This window comes from Hyaena hyaena, unplaced genomic scaffold, assembly GCF_003009895.1.
Source record: "Hyaena hyaena isolate Hyena2069 unplaced genomic scaffold, ASM300989v1 scaffold_115, whole genome shotgun sequence".
Taxonomy (NCBI): Eukaryota; Metazoa; Chordata; class Mammalia; order Carnivora; family Hyaenidae; genus Hyaena; species Hyaena hyaena.
In genome coordinates this window covers 3122302-3141199 of record NW_024080747.1, presented here as the reverse complement: position 1 = coordinate 3141199, position 18898 = coordinate 3122302, and the positions used below count along the sequence as shown (strand labels likewise).

The 18898-nt window shown below is 37.4% G+C and overlaps 1 protein-coding gene across 4 annotated transcripts in view; it reads right to left on the bottom strand.

The window, feature by feature from the left end:
* Nucleotides 1-18898, bottom strand: part of ADAMTS19 (ADAM metallopeptidase with thrombospondin type 1 motif 19) — a 239082-nt gene that overhangs the window by 76559 nt on the left and 143625 nt on the right. For all 4 annotated transcript variants that reach the window (XM_039236685.1, XM_039236682.1, XM_039236684.1 and 1 more), the window contains 4 exons: nt 14019-14149; nt 12998-13170; nt 6208-6335; nt 1808-1928 (listed from right to left, as the gene is read on the bottom strand). In XM_039236685.1, the coding sequence (XP_039092616.1) occupies nt 1808-1928; nt 6208-6335; nt 12998-13170; nt 14019-14149 (553 nt within the window). The remainder of the gene's footprint in view (nt 1-1807; nt 1929-6207; nt 6336-12997; nt 13171-14018; nt 14150-18898) is intronic.

The following is an 18898-nucleotide window of genomic DNA, read 5'->3' as shown; positions in this document are numbered from 1 at the left end:
TGATGGTGTCAGATGATGCCAGAGAGACAGGTAGGTACAATATCACGCAGGACCTCATGATCCAAACTAACAATTCTAGTCTCTTCCCTGAGAGCCATGTGAAGCCAGCATAGAGTCAGAAGGAAGAAAGCAACATTATTAGTCTTCGATACCCTCAGTATCTTCGCCATCTCAGACATTTTCCAAATAATAGATTCCATGAACACGAGTTACCAACAGCAAATGAACAAAAGTAGAAATTAAAGTGCAATACAAACAAAAGAGGTTTGCAGTAAGAATCTGGGGAAAATGCACCCATATAACAACAGTTAGAGAAGAAAGCAATTTTTAAAGTGGCATTTCTGTTTTCTATGCTCAGTGGAAAAATCCAGTGTTATTACGACTAAATAAAAATATCAGTGCTGAATGTCTATCAGTAATTCAGTGAACTGTTTCCATGTACAGTAAATAACCAGGCAAGAAAAGTCTTCAATAATTCTCATATCTTTAAATCTCTTTGGTCTTTCAGGCTTCATTTGAACTTCTATACTGTAAACCCTCCTCTAATACAATCATCCTGACAAGGTTATTATAATTGTACTTTTTAGTTGAAAGTCTGAGAGGCTATTATAGTTAAGTATGATTTTTCTAAACGAAGTCTGGCAGATTTTGACTTGTAGGGCCTGTCACATTTTTCACAGCTTTGGAAGGCTGAGGGTTTTGATCTACACTTTACCCTGGGCCTCAGTTATTTTTAGGCTTCAAGATCTCTAAGCTCACTTATCTTTTATTCTGCTGGGGCCTAGAAAATAGTTATGTTCAACTTTAAAGGGCTATGTCTAATTTTCTTTTCCGAAGGACACTTTTATCTAGAAGGAACTCCATTTTCTTGGTTATTCAAACACAAATGGTTGTTCTTTGTAATCAAACTAATACATACTTTAGTCTTAGGTTTTTTGATATTTGAACAAGAAAAGAATTTAAAATAGGAAGAAGCTGAGAATGCAGTACAAGCATGCTAATAATGATGAAAATATAATCATACGTATAAGGTAGTTTAAAAGATAGACATCCAGGTAAGATACAATTGTAAATGCCTGCTTCCTCCCAGTATGCTTGAGGACCTGAGTGTTAGGCGTTTTCTGTATATAAAGCAAATCTGTGTGTTGTTATATTTCAGTGTAGACAATATCAGTTTTTGTGGTGGATCACTTTAAAACTCACACTACATAGATCATTCATGGTCATTTCATTCTCCCATCCCCTGGGTACCAGTATGTAGAGATGACGAAACAAGAGAAGAAAGGATGGCTTCCCACTATTAATATATCTGGAACATCTTCTGACTCTCCACTATGCTACACTGCTACAGACTCTGTTTCCAAAATTTTCTTCCTTCAAATTGAATAAAAACAGTTTAAAAAAAACAAACAAAATGGAAAGCTGAAAACCTGAAGACTAATATTCTCAGTAACTGTTCCACACTGCTAGAAATCATTATTCTCTGTTAGACATGAGGCTTTGCATTGGAGAATAATATCTGTAGAAACCTGATAGCATTAGCCAATGCAAATTAGATTATTCCCTTTCTGCTTCAGTATATTAAATGCATAACAGATGACTTCATATTTACGTTACTGGGACATGGGCTTGTTAGAGTTTCTGGCTCATGTCACAGGTATTGCATGTCATCACGAAAATTCACTCAATATCCATTACAAAGGCCTTTAATGATGGAGTCAGAACTGTGATTTTTTAAGTCAACTTCAATGTACTCTTTTCCCCAAAGACTGTTTAGATTTATTTTTTTAATTAAAAAGATAATTACCTGCTCCTCTGGTGTGATTAAAATCTCCTTTAATAATTTTGCATGATTTTCCATTGCCATTGCATACACCACAATGATCTTCCCTTGCAAGGGACCCTAAAAAACCATCACAGCCAACTTTCTGTAATGAGAGATTGACAGTACATTATAAAGTGAGGGTTTTTTTCCACTTTTGCTTTTTTAACCACTAATTTAGAATGAACCTAGTATCTACACACTAGACACATTTAATTGACCAATGAGTAAAATGTCATATTCTCTGGTGCAAATTAACAGAGCAAGCTCATGTTGAATGGCATCACTGGTAAAGTAACCAAATAGCAGGATAGCAATGAGAATGTTTTTCTCATAGTAAGAATTAAATGGTATCTTAAAGCAATTTGGAAGAAAAATTATTGAGGCAAATGCAATTTATATAAATCCCCAAGGAAATCACATTTCTATTAAGTATAACATGATTAAACTACTTCACTCTACTAAACATAGCACAGATATACTCATACATGGAAGGCTTCACTTCTTAAAGTGGTTGTAAACCAAATGCTCAATTATTAAAGATTAACTTTGTGAAAATCAAACATAAATGCTCATTTTCACTATAGTTCATGAATAAACTTCTATCCTCATGTTCTTTGGCGTCTAGCATGGCTGCTATAAGAAAATATAAACAGTGGGGACATTCATTTTAATTTGTTTCCAGAGGAATTATGTTAAGACGAATCTTCTGGGAAAAAAATCATCCACTCCTTTCTAGTGAATAATGTTGGTCTCCCACTGATGTTCAGAAAATATGATTATATATTAGAATGCAAAGTTGTACATACTCAAAGGGCAGAATTTAATATGTCAATACTGTCAGAAATAAACGGTAGGATTACACAATTACCCTTAACCAAGGAGTTGCATGAGAGATTGATGATATAGCCATTTATAACAATTTACAATTATTTTAGAGGAATTTTTAAAATATTCTATGAAACAGGAACAAAACCAGGGTTTTTTTTTATGTGGTTAGTGTTAGGGATGCACGCGGATTATAAAATGCAGCTGCATGATGACTATCCTGAGAAAGCAAAAATCACATTAAACCTGCATAATATAGCATCCTTTCCTTTTATCCAGGGGGATATATCAGTGTCAAGAGGTAAACAAAGCAATGCATTAGAGGAAAAGCCTGATCTGCAAATCAAAGCTTATTCAAGGAGAAATACCATCACAGGAAGTTCTCAAAATATAACAAAGGTAGGGGAAGAGCTCACTAAGCAGGTGCCATGAAAAGACCTGAAAGTCCTGGTGTGAGGGGGAAAAAAATCGCTCATTTACATACAAATGAGAACAAATTTACAGTAGAGTTTCCAGTGGTTTTGAAATGATAAAAACAACTCTAATGCTCTCTCTTTAGTTTGTTTCTTGGTAAATACAATAAACTCAATAAATAGTAGTTAAATGACTAAATAAATTAGTACCTACTAGTTTATTAATTTTTTTTCCAACCCTTTAACTGGGATACTCTATGTCTGTAAAGTCAGGGATGGACATAATGTCGTAGCACAACAATCATGTATTTTAAAATAAGAATCAAAGATTTTTTATTTTGTGATTTATAGTCTCAAGTACCCATACTTATCACGGTATACTTATATATCTCCAAAAATTGAGGATGAATGACTTTGAGAAGGTAATGTAATTTTTAATTAGTGGTGGCCACTTGAAATACCACTGGCATCCTGGAGATGGGCAGATAACATGATAATATAGAAGAGAGTTTTCTATCCTTTTCCAGGACAGAAATATCACAGAGACAAAATTGGTCACAAGGAGAAAGCTATTTTTCTTTTTTTAATTTTTTTAAAGTTTATTTATTTATTTTTAGAAAGAGAGAGAACGAGCAGGGGAGGAGCAGAGAGAGAGAGAGAGAGAAAGAGAGAGAGAGAGAGAGAGAGAGAGAGAGAGAGAGAGAATATCCTAAGCAGGCTCCGCACTGTCAGCATAGACCCTGACGTGGGGCTCAAACTCATGAACTGTGAGATCAGGATCTGAGCCAAAACCGAGTCAGATGCATAACGAACTGAGCCACCCAGGCACCCCAAAAGCTATCTGTTTTCAACTGCCCTTCTTCATCTGTCTTCAAGTTTACAATTCTACATTCAGTTTCAGCGCTATGTATTTGGTATAGCAAAATCTGAAAAATAGGAGGTTGTGAGAAAGAAAAAAAGTAGCATGCTTTTTTAATTATATGGAAAGACTGAATGTAGCATTTTAGTTAAAAGCCAGAATCTTGAAGTATTCCAATTCTGTCAGAAGTCACAATCCATTTCGTGGAACTTAATTGTAACCATCAGATTCATGCAGCACTTACACAGACTTTTTTTGTTGCTGTTGTTTTAATTTTGATGTCTAGCTAGGAACTCTGTAAAATATCTAGCTTACAAATACTGTTAAATGAAAACAAGAGCAATTTAGGCTATTGTATTTGGGATGTACAGTTAGGAAAATACAGTTTTTTGAAAAATAAATTCATTGAAGACATACACTAATCTGATAGACTTACATATAGTAATGAAACCAAGTTAAAAGCTTTAACTGTATGACATACAGGACTGAAAACAAAATATGTTTAGGTAAATGCCTGCAAGGATATTTTTACAGGCAAATAAAAATTTACATTTCAGGTTACTGACACAAGCTATTAAAGAATAAAGGAAATTGACATGTAATTATATGACTGTTTCTTACGCCAATGGTATTACATGGTTCTGTGCTTTACACTCTATAGAATGCTAGCAAAACATAAAATCTTAGAGCTGGTAAAGCATTTACATTCCATGTTATTTCCAGATTTTTACCCAGAGTTCCATAGGTCTCTACTGGAACACAGGTTGATCCACCCATACCTTGTAAATGTTTGCAAATTTTGGCGCATATGTACGTGTGTGTGCACGCACTGGTGTGCATTTTTCTGGGGAAAAAAGGAAACCTTTCATCACATTCTCAAAGGAGTGTATTGTACACAAAAAGTCAGTGACCACTGGTTTAACAACTTCATTTGACAGGCTGTTGAATAGGTGCATAACATATTTTAAGTGATTTTCGTAAGAACAGCATTTCTTAGTGGCTGTCATGGCTTCAGTGCTGCTCCACTCAGATGCTTCTCCCCTATAGTTAAGGGATTTATTTCCTTCCAATGCCCATGAAGTTTATTTATCAGCTGATGGCTCTCATCAGAAATTGTCTAGACTGAAGAAAACTGCCTTTCCTAAGGTCAAATCTCCCTCATGGGGCAGCTTGCATCCAGATACGAGTAGATGTGAAGGGTAAAAAGGCCTGGTTTTCTCACCCCAAACGAGGACAACTCTGAAGAGCCATCCCAGCTTCAGTGCTCCTCACAGGGTAGCCTGTTAGGACTGTACCGTAGCGCACTTTCTCCCCGTGCCCGACCCTGACTCCTTCCTCTCCCACCATGGATGGGGATCATGCAGACACTTGGCAATAACCTTTCTTCCCATTAACCCCCCAGGGGAAGCCAATTTGAGATAGTGGTAGAATTATAACTAGCAACTTCTAACTTCTAGCCTTTGATCTCTCCCACTCTGCTGTCCATACTCACTATAACAGAATTTCTACTCTTCTAAAGATAGGTGAAGAAGAGAGCGTAAATGTATTTAGTAAATGGAGATTTTTAAAAAATCATTACTTATTTTTGAGAAAGACACAGAGTTTGAGTGGGAGAGGAACAGAGAGAGGGAGACACAGGTTGCCAGCACAGAGCAGGCTCCAGTCTCTGAGTTGTCAGCACAGAGCCCGATGCAGAGCTTGAACCCGTAAGTCATGAGAACATGACTCGAGCCCAAGTCGGACGCTCAACTGAATGAGTTACCCAGGTAACTCTACTGGGGTAGAGATGGTTTTAAAAAAGAACAATGAAAGCAAATGAGATGTTTAAGCATTATAAGAAAATTCAATATACATTTAAAAATTGGTTGGTTCCAGTATGCTGAAAATACTTCAATATTAAGTGAGTAATAAGACTTATTTTATAGGTTTTTGCCACATGGCTCAGCCTTGGACACAAGAGATGGAGACGTGGAGTGCTTGAATTTTGGGTCTGGAATATTTTGACAGAAAATGCCATTTTAGATGTGTAATATATACATGACAGAATAAAAATCTCATGTTCTTTCTACTAGTCATGGATTTTATAAATGATCTAGTCCAAACCCTTGATTACTGAAGAAATGGGGGTTCAAAGCAGATCAGACTTGCTCCAGATGATAGATGAGTGAGGACTAAATCCACAGCTTTTGAGTCTGGGTACAGAGCTTTCCACTGCTGTGCAGCTGCTCAACGTCCCTCAAAACCTCCCTTGGCACATAACTGCCCACCCTTCTGAAATGTCTTACCTGACACCTGCCATTTGCACAGACATCCAGTCCCTGATATCCACAAGATGTTCCATCCATTACTTTTTCTGATAGAAGGATAGGCTGTTCTTTCCCAATAGGAGAGCAAAACAAGGCACATGGTTTTTCTACACACAGAGTGGACAAAAAAAGAGCACAAGTTACTCCATAAATATTTTTATCTCAAGCTTTAGTTTTCAGAATAGTTGTTGAGTAAAAATTAAAACTGATGTGAAACTGAGTCATGCAATTCTACAGTAGTTCTTATGAATAGTAAACAAGAGGATGCCTATGAAAAGATAGATATCCAATGAATATTTATCCCCTTATGAAATATGTCTTCAAATTATTTTCAACATTTATCACTTATTGTTTTCTGGCACCAAGCCTCTATCACATAAAAACCAATTATCTGTGCCCCCAAATATTTTACACATCATCATTTTTTGCTCATATACTTTGGAATGAACTCCATTTTACCTTAAGTACATATCAGAATTCTGCCTATTTCAGATTTACTTCTTGTCACTTCTAAATTCTAATACACTAATTTTCAATCCTATGACATTTTCTAGTTGCAAAATGACTAAAGGGAGAAGGAAGAATTTCTAAGAAGAGCAATTCCCCTAAGATTTTCCATTACAAGGATGTTTAGAAATGCAACACAATCCCATGAGAACATTCCCTGGAATGCACATGTGCTAGCTAGGATTCAACTCCCTTTATTGCTTACTCAGAAAGCAGGCCAATATATAAGATATCTAGGTCGAGAAGCCCCATTCTAGGTGGAGAGTGTTGAATAGCTGGCAGTCTTCTTCAAGGCTTCATGAAGCAAGGAGGTAGGATGGTGAGAGTTTAAATGTGTGCCTATCAGGCTCAGTCAAGAGTGGCAAAATATTTTTAAAGGGCTGTTTCTATTTCTAAGCATCCTATAGGAGAACTGTAGTATTTGGTAACACCAGTAGTAGAATTATCCAAATCTGAAACTTCAGAGCAATTTCCATGCTACATTACTACTCTCTTGGCTTGATACCAGTCAGGCCCTTTGCTGTTTATTAAGCTCATATAAATAGAATGGAAAATAGTTTACAGTCTTTGACACTGATCTTCGCTTATGTCTTCAGTAAAGTTCCACGTATGCTGATGGGATTCTATAAATACCAAATAACAGCCAGAGGCATGGAACAGGGTATCACTTTGCAAAGAGAAGACAGACAGTTAAATGAGCCTTCAGAATTGAACATTTCAAACAGTTTTCACATGTGGCTTCTGAATACTGCTCTGAACAATTCTGGGGAGTTGGAACATGGCCTTCCATGTGCATGGTTTTGAAATTTTCCTTTAAGATGCCATTATAAGCCGCAATAAAGCATTTCAGTATGCTCTCACACCTCAAAGTAGGTTATGTTTATTCAATGACTGCTTACTATGTCATATCTTCGGGCTTAAAAACAGCTGCTATAATTGCAACACTTTAAAAGTGGTGTGTATATATGTATGCATATATATATAAAATTCTCTTGAGTTTTCATTGAAGAGAGGAGCAAACCAGATATATGAATAATGCGGAAAGGAGTTAGTCTAGAAAATTCCATTCACATTCCAAGCAAGAATTCAGATAAAAATCTTTCTACTTCTCCCTTTACAGCATATTGTCATTTCATTGTGCTTTACAGATGATGTAACATTTGATACCCATCTTCCTTCCTGGAGGATGCCCTTGAGACTGTGACATTACGGTGATCCATGTAACAAGCCAGTACTTCCTTGGCAGGTAGGCTTTGTCCTGATTTAAGAAACCAAGCCTTTCCAAGATATGCATTAAACATGGATTTCAGCCAAATTTCAGCAGAGTGTATGTAAAATACCTGAATGCCAAAGCCATGCACCTTTTCTTCTCTAAAAATAACTGTTCACTATGGTATTGATACCCTGTATTTAATTTTCTAACCACAGATTCATGTATTGCATAAGAATAAGTGAAACAGCCATTGCATTTTAAGGTGTCATATGTTATTAAGACTTGGGGTTTTTTAAAAGAATTGGATATTTCAACTCCTCCCACAGTGCTTTATAACACATGAAGACCACTGTTGTGTATTTTCTTCATCTTATGGACTGAAATGTTTGATTGATATGTGTCAGAAAATTATAAAAAATGCTAACCTAATTATATAAATATTTATGATGGATCATTCTGATGATAGACATCACTTTATATGAGGCAGGGGATTTTAAAATTGTGATTTTCAGTGGCTTTAATATTTTACATGGGCCCCCGTCCAATCCTGATTTTCTTCTTTTACTCTGGAGAACCTATGAATGAGCAGGCTTCAAATGAATTTAATGTTATCAAATTGCACAGCCAGTTAGAGGCAGAGATAGGACTGACCCTCAAATGATCAGATGATGATTTTCATTATTTGAATAGTCATACTGTTTGTACAATAAAAAGCTATGGTACATATATTCAAAATTATGCAACAAATACTCATCGGAAGCTTAATATTTGCCAGTCTGTCCACTCAGCACAGACAATGGAGAGAGTACAGACACGTGAGGAGCACATACCCCATTTGGAGGATCAGGAGGATTCTATTTTTCTAGAGGACTTGACATAAACCGAGTCCAAAATATCAAGAGCCAGTTTTCAGGGGAATAAATGGGGAGGGAGAGACCAAAGCCTGAGAAAGAAAAGGTATTAGGCTGAGAAACTGGTGTGTGTACAGGCCCAAACACAAGAGAGCACGCTGTGTGTGAGGGATGGAATGCAAGTCGCCGGGCTGGGCTGGAGAACACAGAAGGGGATGGTGAACCCCAGGCAAGAGAAGCTAGACGGAAGGGCCGTGCAAAGGGCCTTAGCAACCAGGCAGTAACATCTGAGATTGGTCCTGGGAGCAGCAGGGCTCAAGAAAGGGTATCACGTGGCACAGCAGTCGACAGATCCAGCCTTTCAAAGGCCAATCTGGCTGAAATGTGGAACACGGGCTGTAGAAGATTGTCAAGAGAGGGGAGGAAGCTATTGGAGAATCCAGTGCAAACATGAACAAACATGCCGGCAGGAGAAAGCTTTGGACAAACAGGGTTTGCTACCTGATTACAGGGATGGAGACTGAGGAAGACTGGTTCTGGCTTAGCTTGGGACTGAGACTGATCGTGATGCCATTCCACGTGACAGAGCACAGGGAGAGAAGCAGATGGCAGGACTGAGAGAGAAAGGAAAGGGGCATGCTGAGTTAGCAATAATGAGGTGTTGAGTGGAGATGTCCATGCAACGGATGGGTAAGCAACGAAGGGGCTCAGGACAGGGAGATCTGGGTGGGAGATAAACATCTGTGTTTCTTTAGCATACAAATGATCAATAAAGCCTAGTGAATAATGTATTATCTCCAAGGAGATCACTAGAAAATTCCTGTAAGACATACCATTCATTCACCTAACTTTTTCAGTGCCTGCTCTGTTCAGGTACTGTTTATAATGCTGAACACAAAGCAAAGCTAAAATAGGATAAACCCTGTTCTTCCAACAACTATGGGGCACATATAATAAACAAAATCTAGGAACGCCTGGGTGGCTCAGTCAGTTAAGTGTCCAACACTTGATTTCAGCTCAGGGCATGATCTCATGGTTCATGAGTTTGAGCCCTGCATCAGGCTCCGTGCAGGCACTGCAGAGTCTGCTTGGGATTCTGTCTCTCTCTTTTTCTCTCTCTCTCTCTGCTCCTCCTCTGCTCACTCTCTCTCTCAATAAATAAATAAATAAATAAATAAATAAACCAAAAAGAAAATTTTAAAATAAACTGGAACAGTATTATGGCAGATGGTGGTGAGTTTTGTAAAAAAAAAAAAAAAAGAATAAAGCAAGGAAAGGAAAAAGATTGAGTTATTATTTAACAAAGACCTAAAGGAGGTGAGAGAATGAAGCACACAGCTATCTGGAGACAGGGTTACAGAGTGGAAGTGGGGGCTTTCAAGACACTAGGACTTATTCTAGGAAGACCAAGTGAGCCAGTATGGGTGGAAGGGTGGTAGGGAACAGAGGGGATGAGGCCAGAGGGTCCGAGGAAGCTAGGTAGCAGAGATCCTACTAGGCCTTTAGAAGGAAAGAATGTGGGCTTTCAGTGAGTTGGGAAGGAACTGGAGGGTTTTTAATGGAAGAATAACAGGACATGACCAAGAATTTAGATTTATCACTCTGGCTATTGGGACTGAAGGAGAACACAGGCATAAAGAACAGTTAGAAGGCTACTGCAATCATGGGGAGAGAGACAGTGGCTTGTGCCAGGGCAGGAGTTCTGGTGATGTTTGGAAACGATGAGACTCTGGATGTATTTTAAATTAAGGCTCATATCCATTAAAAAATGGAATTATGACATTTGCAACAACATGGATGGATCTAGAGAGTATAATGTTTAGTCATAGAAAGACAAATACTATATGAGTTCACTCAAATGCAGAATTTAAGAAACGAAACACATGAACAAAGAAAAAAAGAGACAAACCAAAACACAGACTCTTAATTATAGAGGACTGATGGTTACTGAAGGGGTGGAGGTGGTAAGATGGATGAAATTGGTGAAGGGGATTAAGAGTACATTTAACTTGATGAACACTAAGCAATACAGGGAAATGATGAATCACTATATCATACACCTAAAACTAACATAACACTGTATGTTAACTACACTAGAATTAAAAAAAAAAAAAAAAAGGCTGATGTGACCTTACTGATATTTTGAAAGAAGAGAAAATGACGATTCCAATATTTTGTCTAAGCATCCAGAAGGGGGCAATTACCATTTATTAAGAGGGCAGTGTGAACAGAAGATGGTGTTATAATTTCCTCTCAGCTGAGGAAACAGTATTATTGGAGGCTGTCATGAGGAAGAGAGCATGGCATGTGCGAGGCAGAAAACAAAATCAGTATCTGGAGTTCAGAGTGACAGGAAGTAAGGTTCTAGATGAGACATGAGGTAAGAGAAGGGAGCAGATTACCTTCTCATCCTCTTGCTATCAAACACAGAACACCCCTGTCTGTGCAGTGGAGTAAACTGCTTTGTTGTCTGGCTGTTTCCATTGGTACCTGACTGCTCGAAAGCTTACACTGAGAGAAGCGTTTGTCAGATGGGTGCACTGAAATTGAAAAGCAGTGGAAGTCAGGCTGTTGATAGAAGGGTTACTGAAATGATGGAAAAGCACAGTCCAAACTGACTAGGAAAATGATGGTCAGTTATGTCAGAGAATTCACAACCACATTTGGTACTACAGCTCAAACCCAGAGCTCCCTGACCACGGGCAAGAACTCTCTCTTCTTTTTTAAAAAATATTTCATTTATTTATTTTAATTTTTAAGAATTTTTATTTAAAACATTTTTAATGTTTATTTTTGAGAGACAGAGAGGAAGAGAGAGAGAGAGAGAGAGAAAGAGAGAGAGAGCGCAGAGGAACAGAGAAAGGGGGAGACACAGAATTTGAGGCAGGCTTCAGGCTCTGCTCTGTCAGTATAGAGCCCGATGTGGGGCTCAAACCCTGCGAGATCATGACCTGAGCTGAAGTCAGATGCTTAACTGACTGAGCCATCCAGGTGCCTTAAATTATTATTTTCTTTTAAGAGAGGGAGAGTGCATGTGTGGGGTTCAGGGGCAGAGGGAGAGATAAAGGATCCCAAGCAGGCTCCATGCTCAGCGCAGAGCCCAAAGCAGGGTTCAAAAGGCTGACCTGAGTCCAAACCAAGAGGAGGAGGCTCAAATGACAGAGGCACCCAGGTGCCTTAAAATTGTCTTCTTAAGTAGTAAGTTTAAAGGAAGTTGCAAAAATAGTACAGAGAAGTCTCACATGCCTTTCCCGGAGTTTACTGGGAACACTTAATGGTTATACTTTCATAACTACGGTACAATAGTAAACCCAGGAAAATGTCATGGGTACATGTATATCACTCCTGTGATCACATGTGCAGATTTTACAACCACTACCACAATCAATATATGTTAAGTAATTTATCAGCACAAACTTCTACCTTATGTTACCCCTTTGTAATCACATCCATCCTTCTCCCCGCCTCCATCCCTAACTCCTGGCAACCTTTAATCTGTTTTCTATCTGGAGAGTTTTGTCACTTGAAGAACGTTACCTAGATGGAATCACAGAATGTGATGTTTTGAGATTGATTTTTTTCACTTAGCGTAATGCTCTGAAATCCACCAACCTGCTACACATATCAGTCATTTGTTCCTCTTATTGCTGTATAATATCCCATGGTGTGGATGTACCTCAGTGTGTTTGATGATTCAGGTACTAAGGACTTTTTTGGCTGTTTCGCTATTGAAAATACAGCCACTATGAACATCTGTGTATGGGATTTTTTATGGTTGTAAATGTTCATTTTCCTGGGGAAAATGCCCAGGGTTTTGTTTTCTAAATTGTATGATAACTGTCTGCTTAAATATTTAAGAAACCACCAAGCTATTTTTCAGAGTGGCCGTACAAAATACATTCCTATCAGCAACGTAGAAGATCCAGTTTCTCCTCCTCACCAGCATTTCATATTGTCACTTTTTAAACACTGAAGTTAATCTAACTGGTAAGTAATAATATTCACCACATTAAAAAAAAACTACTTGTAGTCAGGGCTTGTGATTGTTATAGGTCATTAAAGGTTGAAAAAGGAGAGCTCTGAAATACTTAGAACATAATGTGTATAATGCGTAAAATAACAATGACTGCTACTGTGAAGCCCCTTGCAAGTCCAGAAATCTACTTAACTAAGACGGTAGCGGTCTGGTTACTCATACCTTCATCCATGACAGCTTGCCACTGAACACCATGCTTTGGGTATGAAGTTCTAACACTATAGGCCTGACATTGCCAGTCTCTGAATCCAGGCAAACCTGCAGGACAAGGTGGATTCTCACATATTCTGTATTGTTTTCTGGGACCATTACAATCCCTTGCTTCAGAACCTAGCCTAGAAAAGATAGTACAAACAATCAATTTTCTTTTTTGACGTTAACCCTCATTAAAAAAATTAAAAGCATTAAGTTAATAAGGTTTAATCCTTTACATTAGATCTCCTTTTGAGAATGTGGACATGTCAAATGATCACTAATAGCAGAAAGTCCATACGCTTACTAAAAACTTGCCTTAATTGTGATGCAGAAGAGTAAAGGGCAGAGGCTGGGGGCAAAATACAAAGTCTGGGATTCCCATGAAGGAGTTTGGTTCTAATGTTTTCATATAATTTCTCTAAAACGGCTTGTGAAGGAATGGGGCCACTGAGCCCAAACCAAGGGTAAAAGTATAGAGCTGAAATGATCTGCTTGCATGCTTTCCTGGGATCAGTCTAGAAGGGTGGGGGTGAGCGAGTGGACCCTGTAACGTTCCCTATCTGCACACGTGCTTAGCACGTCTTCAGCTTCCAACACTCTTCACTTCTATGGATGTTGACTTTGTTCTCCTCTCCCTTCCGTAAGTGCTACCTACCGTCTTCCCGCCTTCTCACCGTCCCCTTAAATGGTGACTTACTTTTTCTAATGCAGGTCTCCCTGCTCCTTTAAACACAACAGTTTATGGGATTTACTTGAGAAACTACCCCATGTAACGTTTAAGTGTTTGTTTGTAGAAGGGTTGGTCTTATTTTCTTCTTACGAGGGAGATTTTATATAAAATAAATAATCTGAGGGACTTTGCTGTTTTCCGGCGTGGGGTAGGATTGGAGGGGGCTTCTGCCTTCCAACATCTGTTATCAGTAAAACCTTCGAATTTGAAAATTCAAGCATAAAACGCCCTCCCCCAATGCAGGAGCTTTGCGTTTACCCAGGACATTTGCGCTCTCGACTGCTGATCCCAGAACCGCAGGTCCGGCTACACGGGCTCCACATGCTCCACTCTCCTGCCACATGTCCAGCTGCTGAGGTCCTGGTGGTACATTCTCCAGCCTTACACCACTATTCCAAAAGTTATGTCTTAGGTGAACAAATCAGGGCACAAGGGAAAATCATTCACTGGCCTACAAAGTCACTGGAATTGCGATTAAATCAGGTCTACAAGAGCCCCAAACATGTGAATTGAAAAAGACGAAACAATAAGTTGGCACTTGCTTCCTCTCAATAGTAACACAATGGTCATTCTCTGAGTTCTCATACTGTCTTGTTAAGAAAACAGCACACAGATATTTCCAACACAGGCCTGAGATTTCCATCCTTATGATGGAGAGAGGGTGAAGAGGGAGCTTGGGGAGGGCACAGCCGGGAAAAAAAAACTAACACATTCTAAAAAACAGAACAATTTAAAAGGGACAAACCACAAAAGCACAGAGTCACGTATAGGAATGGAAAATAAAACATAAATGTTCTTCCGTAACTGGAGTGGAGCAGACATTTCAGCAAACTTAGCAACTGTGATTCGAAAACTCAGTGGGTTTCTTTCCTTGTAATTAAAATTTTTTAAAGTATGATTTAATTTTAGCACTTTCCTTTATGACTTCTCTCTTTTTTCTGAAAGAGTTCCCATCAAATCTAAGCATTAACATTAATGGCAAGTTTTCTTTTGAAAGCGGTTTACTTGAACGACTTAGGTAATAGGATTCTTTGAAATTCTGTCATTTCCTTCCAATTATTCTGCAGTTTATTTCGTATCCATTAACTGAGAAAGATAATGAGGGAAGAAGGGAAAGGACTGTACTCGTTCTCTTGTTTATCTTTGCATTTTCATTAACTTTAAACTAAGGCAGCAAAAGAGGCAGTTTCTGCAGTCACTGAGGAATGGTTGCCAGGACTTGGAATATAAATTATAATAATATCTTCTTATTTCTGAAAAATCAGATATATGATGGTCATAGCAAACATGTTAAAAGTCAAATTACTTGAACAAAATCATGTTGAGAACAATAGGTTAATATTAGCAAAATTTAGGTTAATGACTGTATAATGATGACAGTTGAGCAAGCTGATCTTCAAGACCTAAACAATTTTCTGCACTTAATGGCAACATGATTTATAAGGGATTTTGTAGAAATTGCCAACACTCTAATCTTCAAGTTTCCCATTTCAAAATGTGAATAGTCATATTTACTTAACAGATTTTGCAGGAGTAGAAAGAAGCACTATGCATAATGCACAGCCCATACTAAGGACTTAGTAAAGGTTAACAATAACTAGTAATGATACTGATTAACTGTAGATACCATTATATTAACATATTAATGTTTCCAGAAATCCAACCAAAATTTTATTCATTCTGATCTTAACTTATCTATATTTCTTTAAAATTTATTTTGAGAATATGTTTTTAAGTGCTGGCTTTAGAAAAGAGAATTCAGAAAACAATGCAACTTAGTTTTGTGTGAGCCCAGTTAATGCTTTTCTATATAATGAAATAGTTCCTGCAGATTTTTCTAATAAATGTCAATTTTTAAAAATGTTTATTTAATTTTGAGAGAGAGAGAGAGAGAGAGAGAGGCTGAGCAGGGGAGGAGCAGAGAGAGAGAGACCCACAGAATCTAAAGCAGGCTCCAGGCTCTGAGCTGTCAGTACAGAGCCTGATGCAGGGCTTGAACTCACAAACTGGGAAATTGTGACCTGAGCCAAAGTCGATCGCTTAACTAACTGAGCCACCAAGGCGCTCCAATAATAATGTCAATTTTTAAATTCAACCTTTTAGACTCAGTAAGTTTAAAAAATTTCTAATGTTTATTTATTTTTGAGACAGACACAGAGAGTAAGTGGGGGAGGGGCACAAGAGAGAGGGAGACACAGAATTGGAAGTAGGCTCCAGACTCTGAGCTCTCAGCACAGAGCCTGATGTGAGGCTCAAACTCATGAACTGGGTGATCATGATCTGAGCTGAAGTTGGATGCTCAGCCGACTGAGCCACCCAGGCACCCTAGACCCAAGAAGTTTTAAATTAATGCTCCAACCCCCCCCCCCCCCCCCCAAAAAAAACTCTCAACAACTAAAAGTGTATTGATAGGCACATCACATTGAGATTTTGTATGAAGATTGTCATTAAATTGAGATTTTGGGTGAAGACAGAGTCTGAAAATTGCAGAAGGAGGGAAAACAGATCCTTTTAAATAACTTATTTATTGGCTTTGAAGATTTAATAGTGTACTGCCATTCATGGAAAAAAAATCCAATGTGAAACATGTTAAACTTCCAATTGGTCAACTTGTTTTGGCCTATTCAAAGGGTGTTTATTTTCTCATAGTGAGTCCCATAGCTCCTCGCTCACTGAGCACCAAGCTGGCATTGAAAGCCTGGGCTCAGGTTCACTGCAGACTGAAACTATGTTGGGAAAGACCAGCATCTGGATTTGCAAATCATTTAAACTAGACCACATGGGGCAGATGGAGAGAAAGGGAAACAGATATGTAAGCCAAATTTGCATACGCAAATCAGTGAAATTTAAAGAAAGAACTGCATAATATTTATAGTGTATCACCTCTGCAGAGAACCAGCAGTCTGGATGAAACTATGGAGAATCTGCCTTTGTGTCTTCTAGGTGGTGCTGTTTTTCAACATCGAGGAAATTGGTGAATGTTTTATTTAAATTATTATATAATATATTCCACTTGGTTTATAAAATGATCCTAATGATGCTTTGCTTTTTTTATCTTATTTTTTTAGTGTTTTATTTATTTTTGAGAGAGAGAGAGAGAGAGAGACAGTGTGAGCTGGGGAGGTCAGAGAGGAGGGAGACACAGAATCTGAAACAGGCTCCAGTCTCTGAGCAGTCAGCACAGAGCCTGATGTGGGGCTCTAACCTACAAACCGTGAGATCATGACCTGAGCCAAAGTCGGACACTCAACAGACTGAGCCACCCAGGCACCCCAGTAATGATGCTTTTCATATATTTTCTAGCAGCATATTTTGCTTTATTTGTAGGTTTTAGGCTCAAAAAAGATATTATGCATGGCGTAAAAAGATCAGAATTTGTCATATCTACTAATTTCGATTTATAAAAATGCTAATTTTTAAAATTTATTTATAAATTTATTATTTATTAAATCTATAAATAATAAATTTATTTATAAATTTATTATTTATTAAATCTATAAATAATAAATTTATAAAAACTCATAAAAATGCTAAGGAAATATATAATAAAGAATGTTTCTAGGACAGTCCATGACCTAAAAAATTGACTACATTTCCATTCTATCAAATTTCTATGTGGATGTCTAGGAAGTTCATAAAAAATCATTTGACTGGAAGTGGTCTGCAATGGTGTCAAAGGAAACATCACTCTCTAAGCAAATCTTCTGCACAGACTGTTGAATAAGACCAGAGGAGGACAGAAGCTAATAAACTCTTTAAATACACAAATTTGATTGTAAGAATATTACAGTCTCCATATTTTCCATAACGGATGATGATGGTAATTTCAAGAAACTCAATTTAAGAAAGTAAATAACTGAAGTATATTATGTAGAATTTTTCAACACAGTTTAAAATTTTACCAAATTTGTATTTAACTTTCCTTTCCCCTCCTCATGTGCCTCATAAGTATTGTCAGTGAAAAAACATACATGTCTTGGTCTTTATCAAATCATTTATCAACTCTAACATCTGTTAAATGTAAATGTAAACACAGATGGTAGTATTAGAAAGAGAAAAGAAGAAAGAAAACAAGCCGTTTTTAATTTGGAAAATGCTGTGTATAAATAGTAGGTAAATCCCCATCTTTACAATCATTTTAAATCACAAAATTCTGTAGGCACCTTCCCAGACTTCTATATACTCTCAGATGAACCAGTTACATAGCTAGATTCACATCACTATACTGCGACACATTATTAAAAAATTACAAAATTTTGTAATAAATTATAAAAAAAATCCCCAGCTTTGTTTCTTGGTTTGCAATGCACGAAACTAGCAGTGTTCTGTGAGAAGTTAGAATCACTCAAATATTTTAGCATGCCAGCACTCCTCTGCAGAGTGCTAGAAGCTATTTTCATGATGGCTCCTACAATAGCTGGAACGGATGGCTATCTGAAGAAGCCCACACGGCCTGAGGAACTGAGAAGTTCATTAGTTATTTTAATACACAAAGCATAACAGAACCACCAAAAGAATAGTTAGCACTATTAGAGGGAAATAAAACATTTTCCTTTTGATGAGCAATTATAAATTTGATTGCTACAAGAATAAGTTTATTTTAGAGAACTCAAGAATGCAAATTATTTTCATAAATATTGGAAGAAAAAATAATAGTAGAGAAATGTTTAGGACATCGGTTTATAAAAATGAAGAGACTGTTATATTGCTAAAGAAGAACTACGTGAGATGAATGGGTTGTGTGAAGTTTCAAGAAATACGGCTGAATGTTTGGTTGTCTCTATTTATTACTATTTTTGTGTTTCAGGGATGATAAAAATTATTGCTGTTGCAAAGTTTTATGATGACAGCAATAAATTATTCAGCATAAATACCATGAGGCTTGCCCAGTATGCACACTTTGGTACATAACTTAAAAAAATAAAACCAACCCAAATTCCGACTCTGTACAAATTGGCACAGTCTGTAAACAACTGGCTGATAATTCACAAAAAATTCCCTTTCAAGAAACCATTTTCTTATTGATTGGATCTAATGATAAAACACTGCTAGTCTTAAAAAATATTCTGTATTTTAAAAATGTTACATTTTAATCTTTTTTTAGTTAAGGAAATCAGAGAAGTAATAAACGATTACAG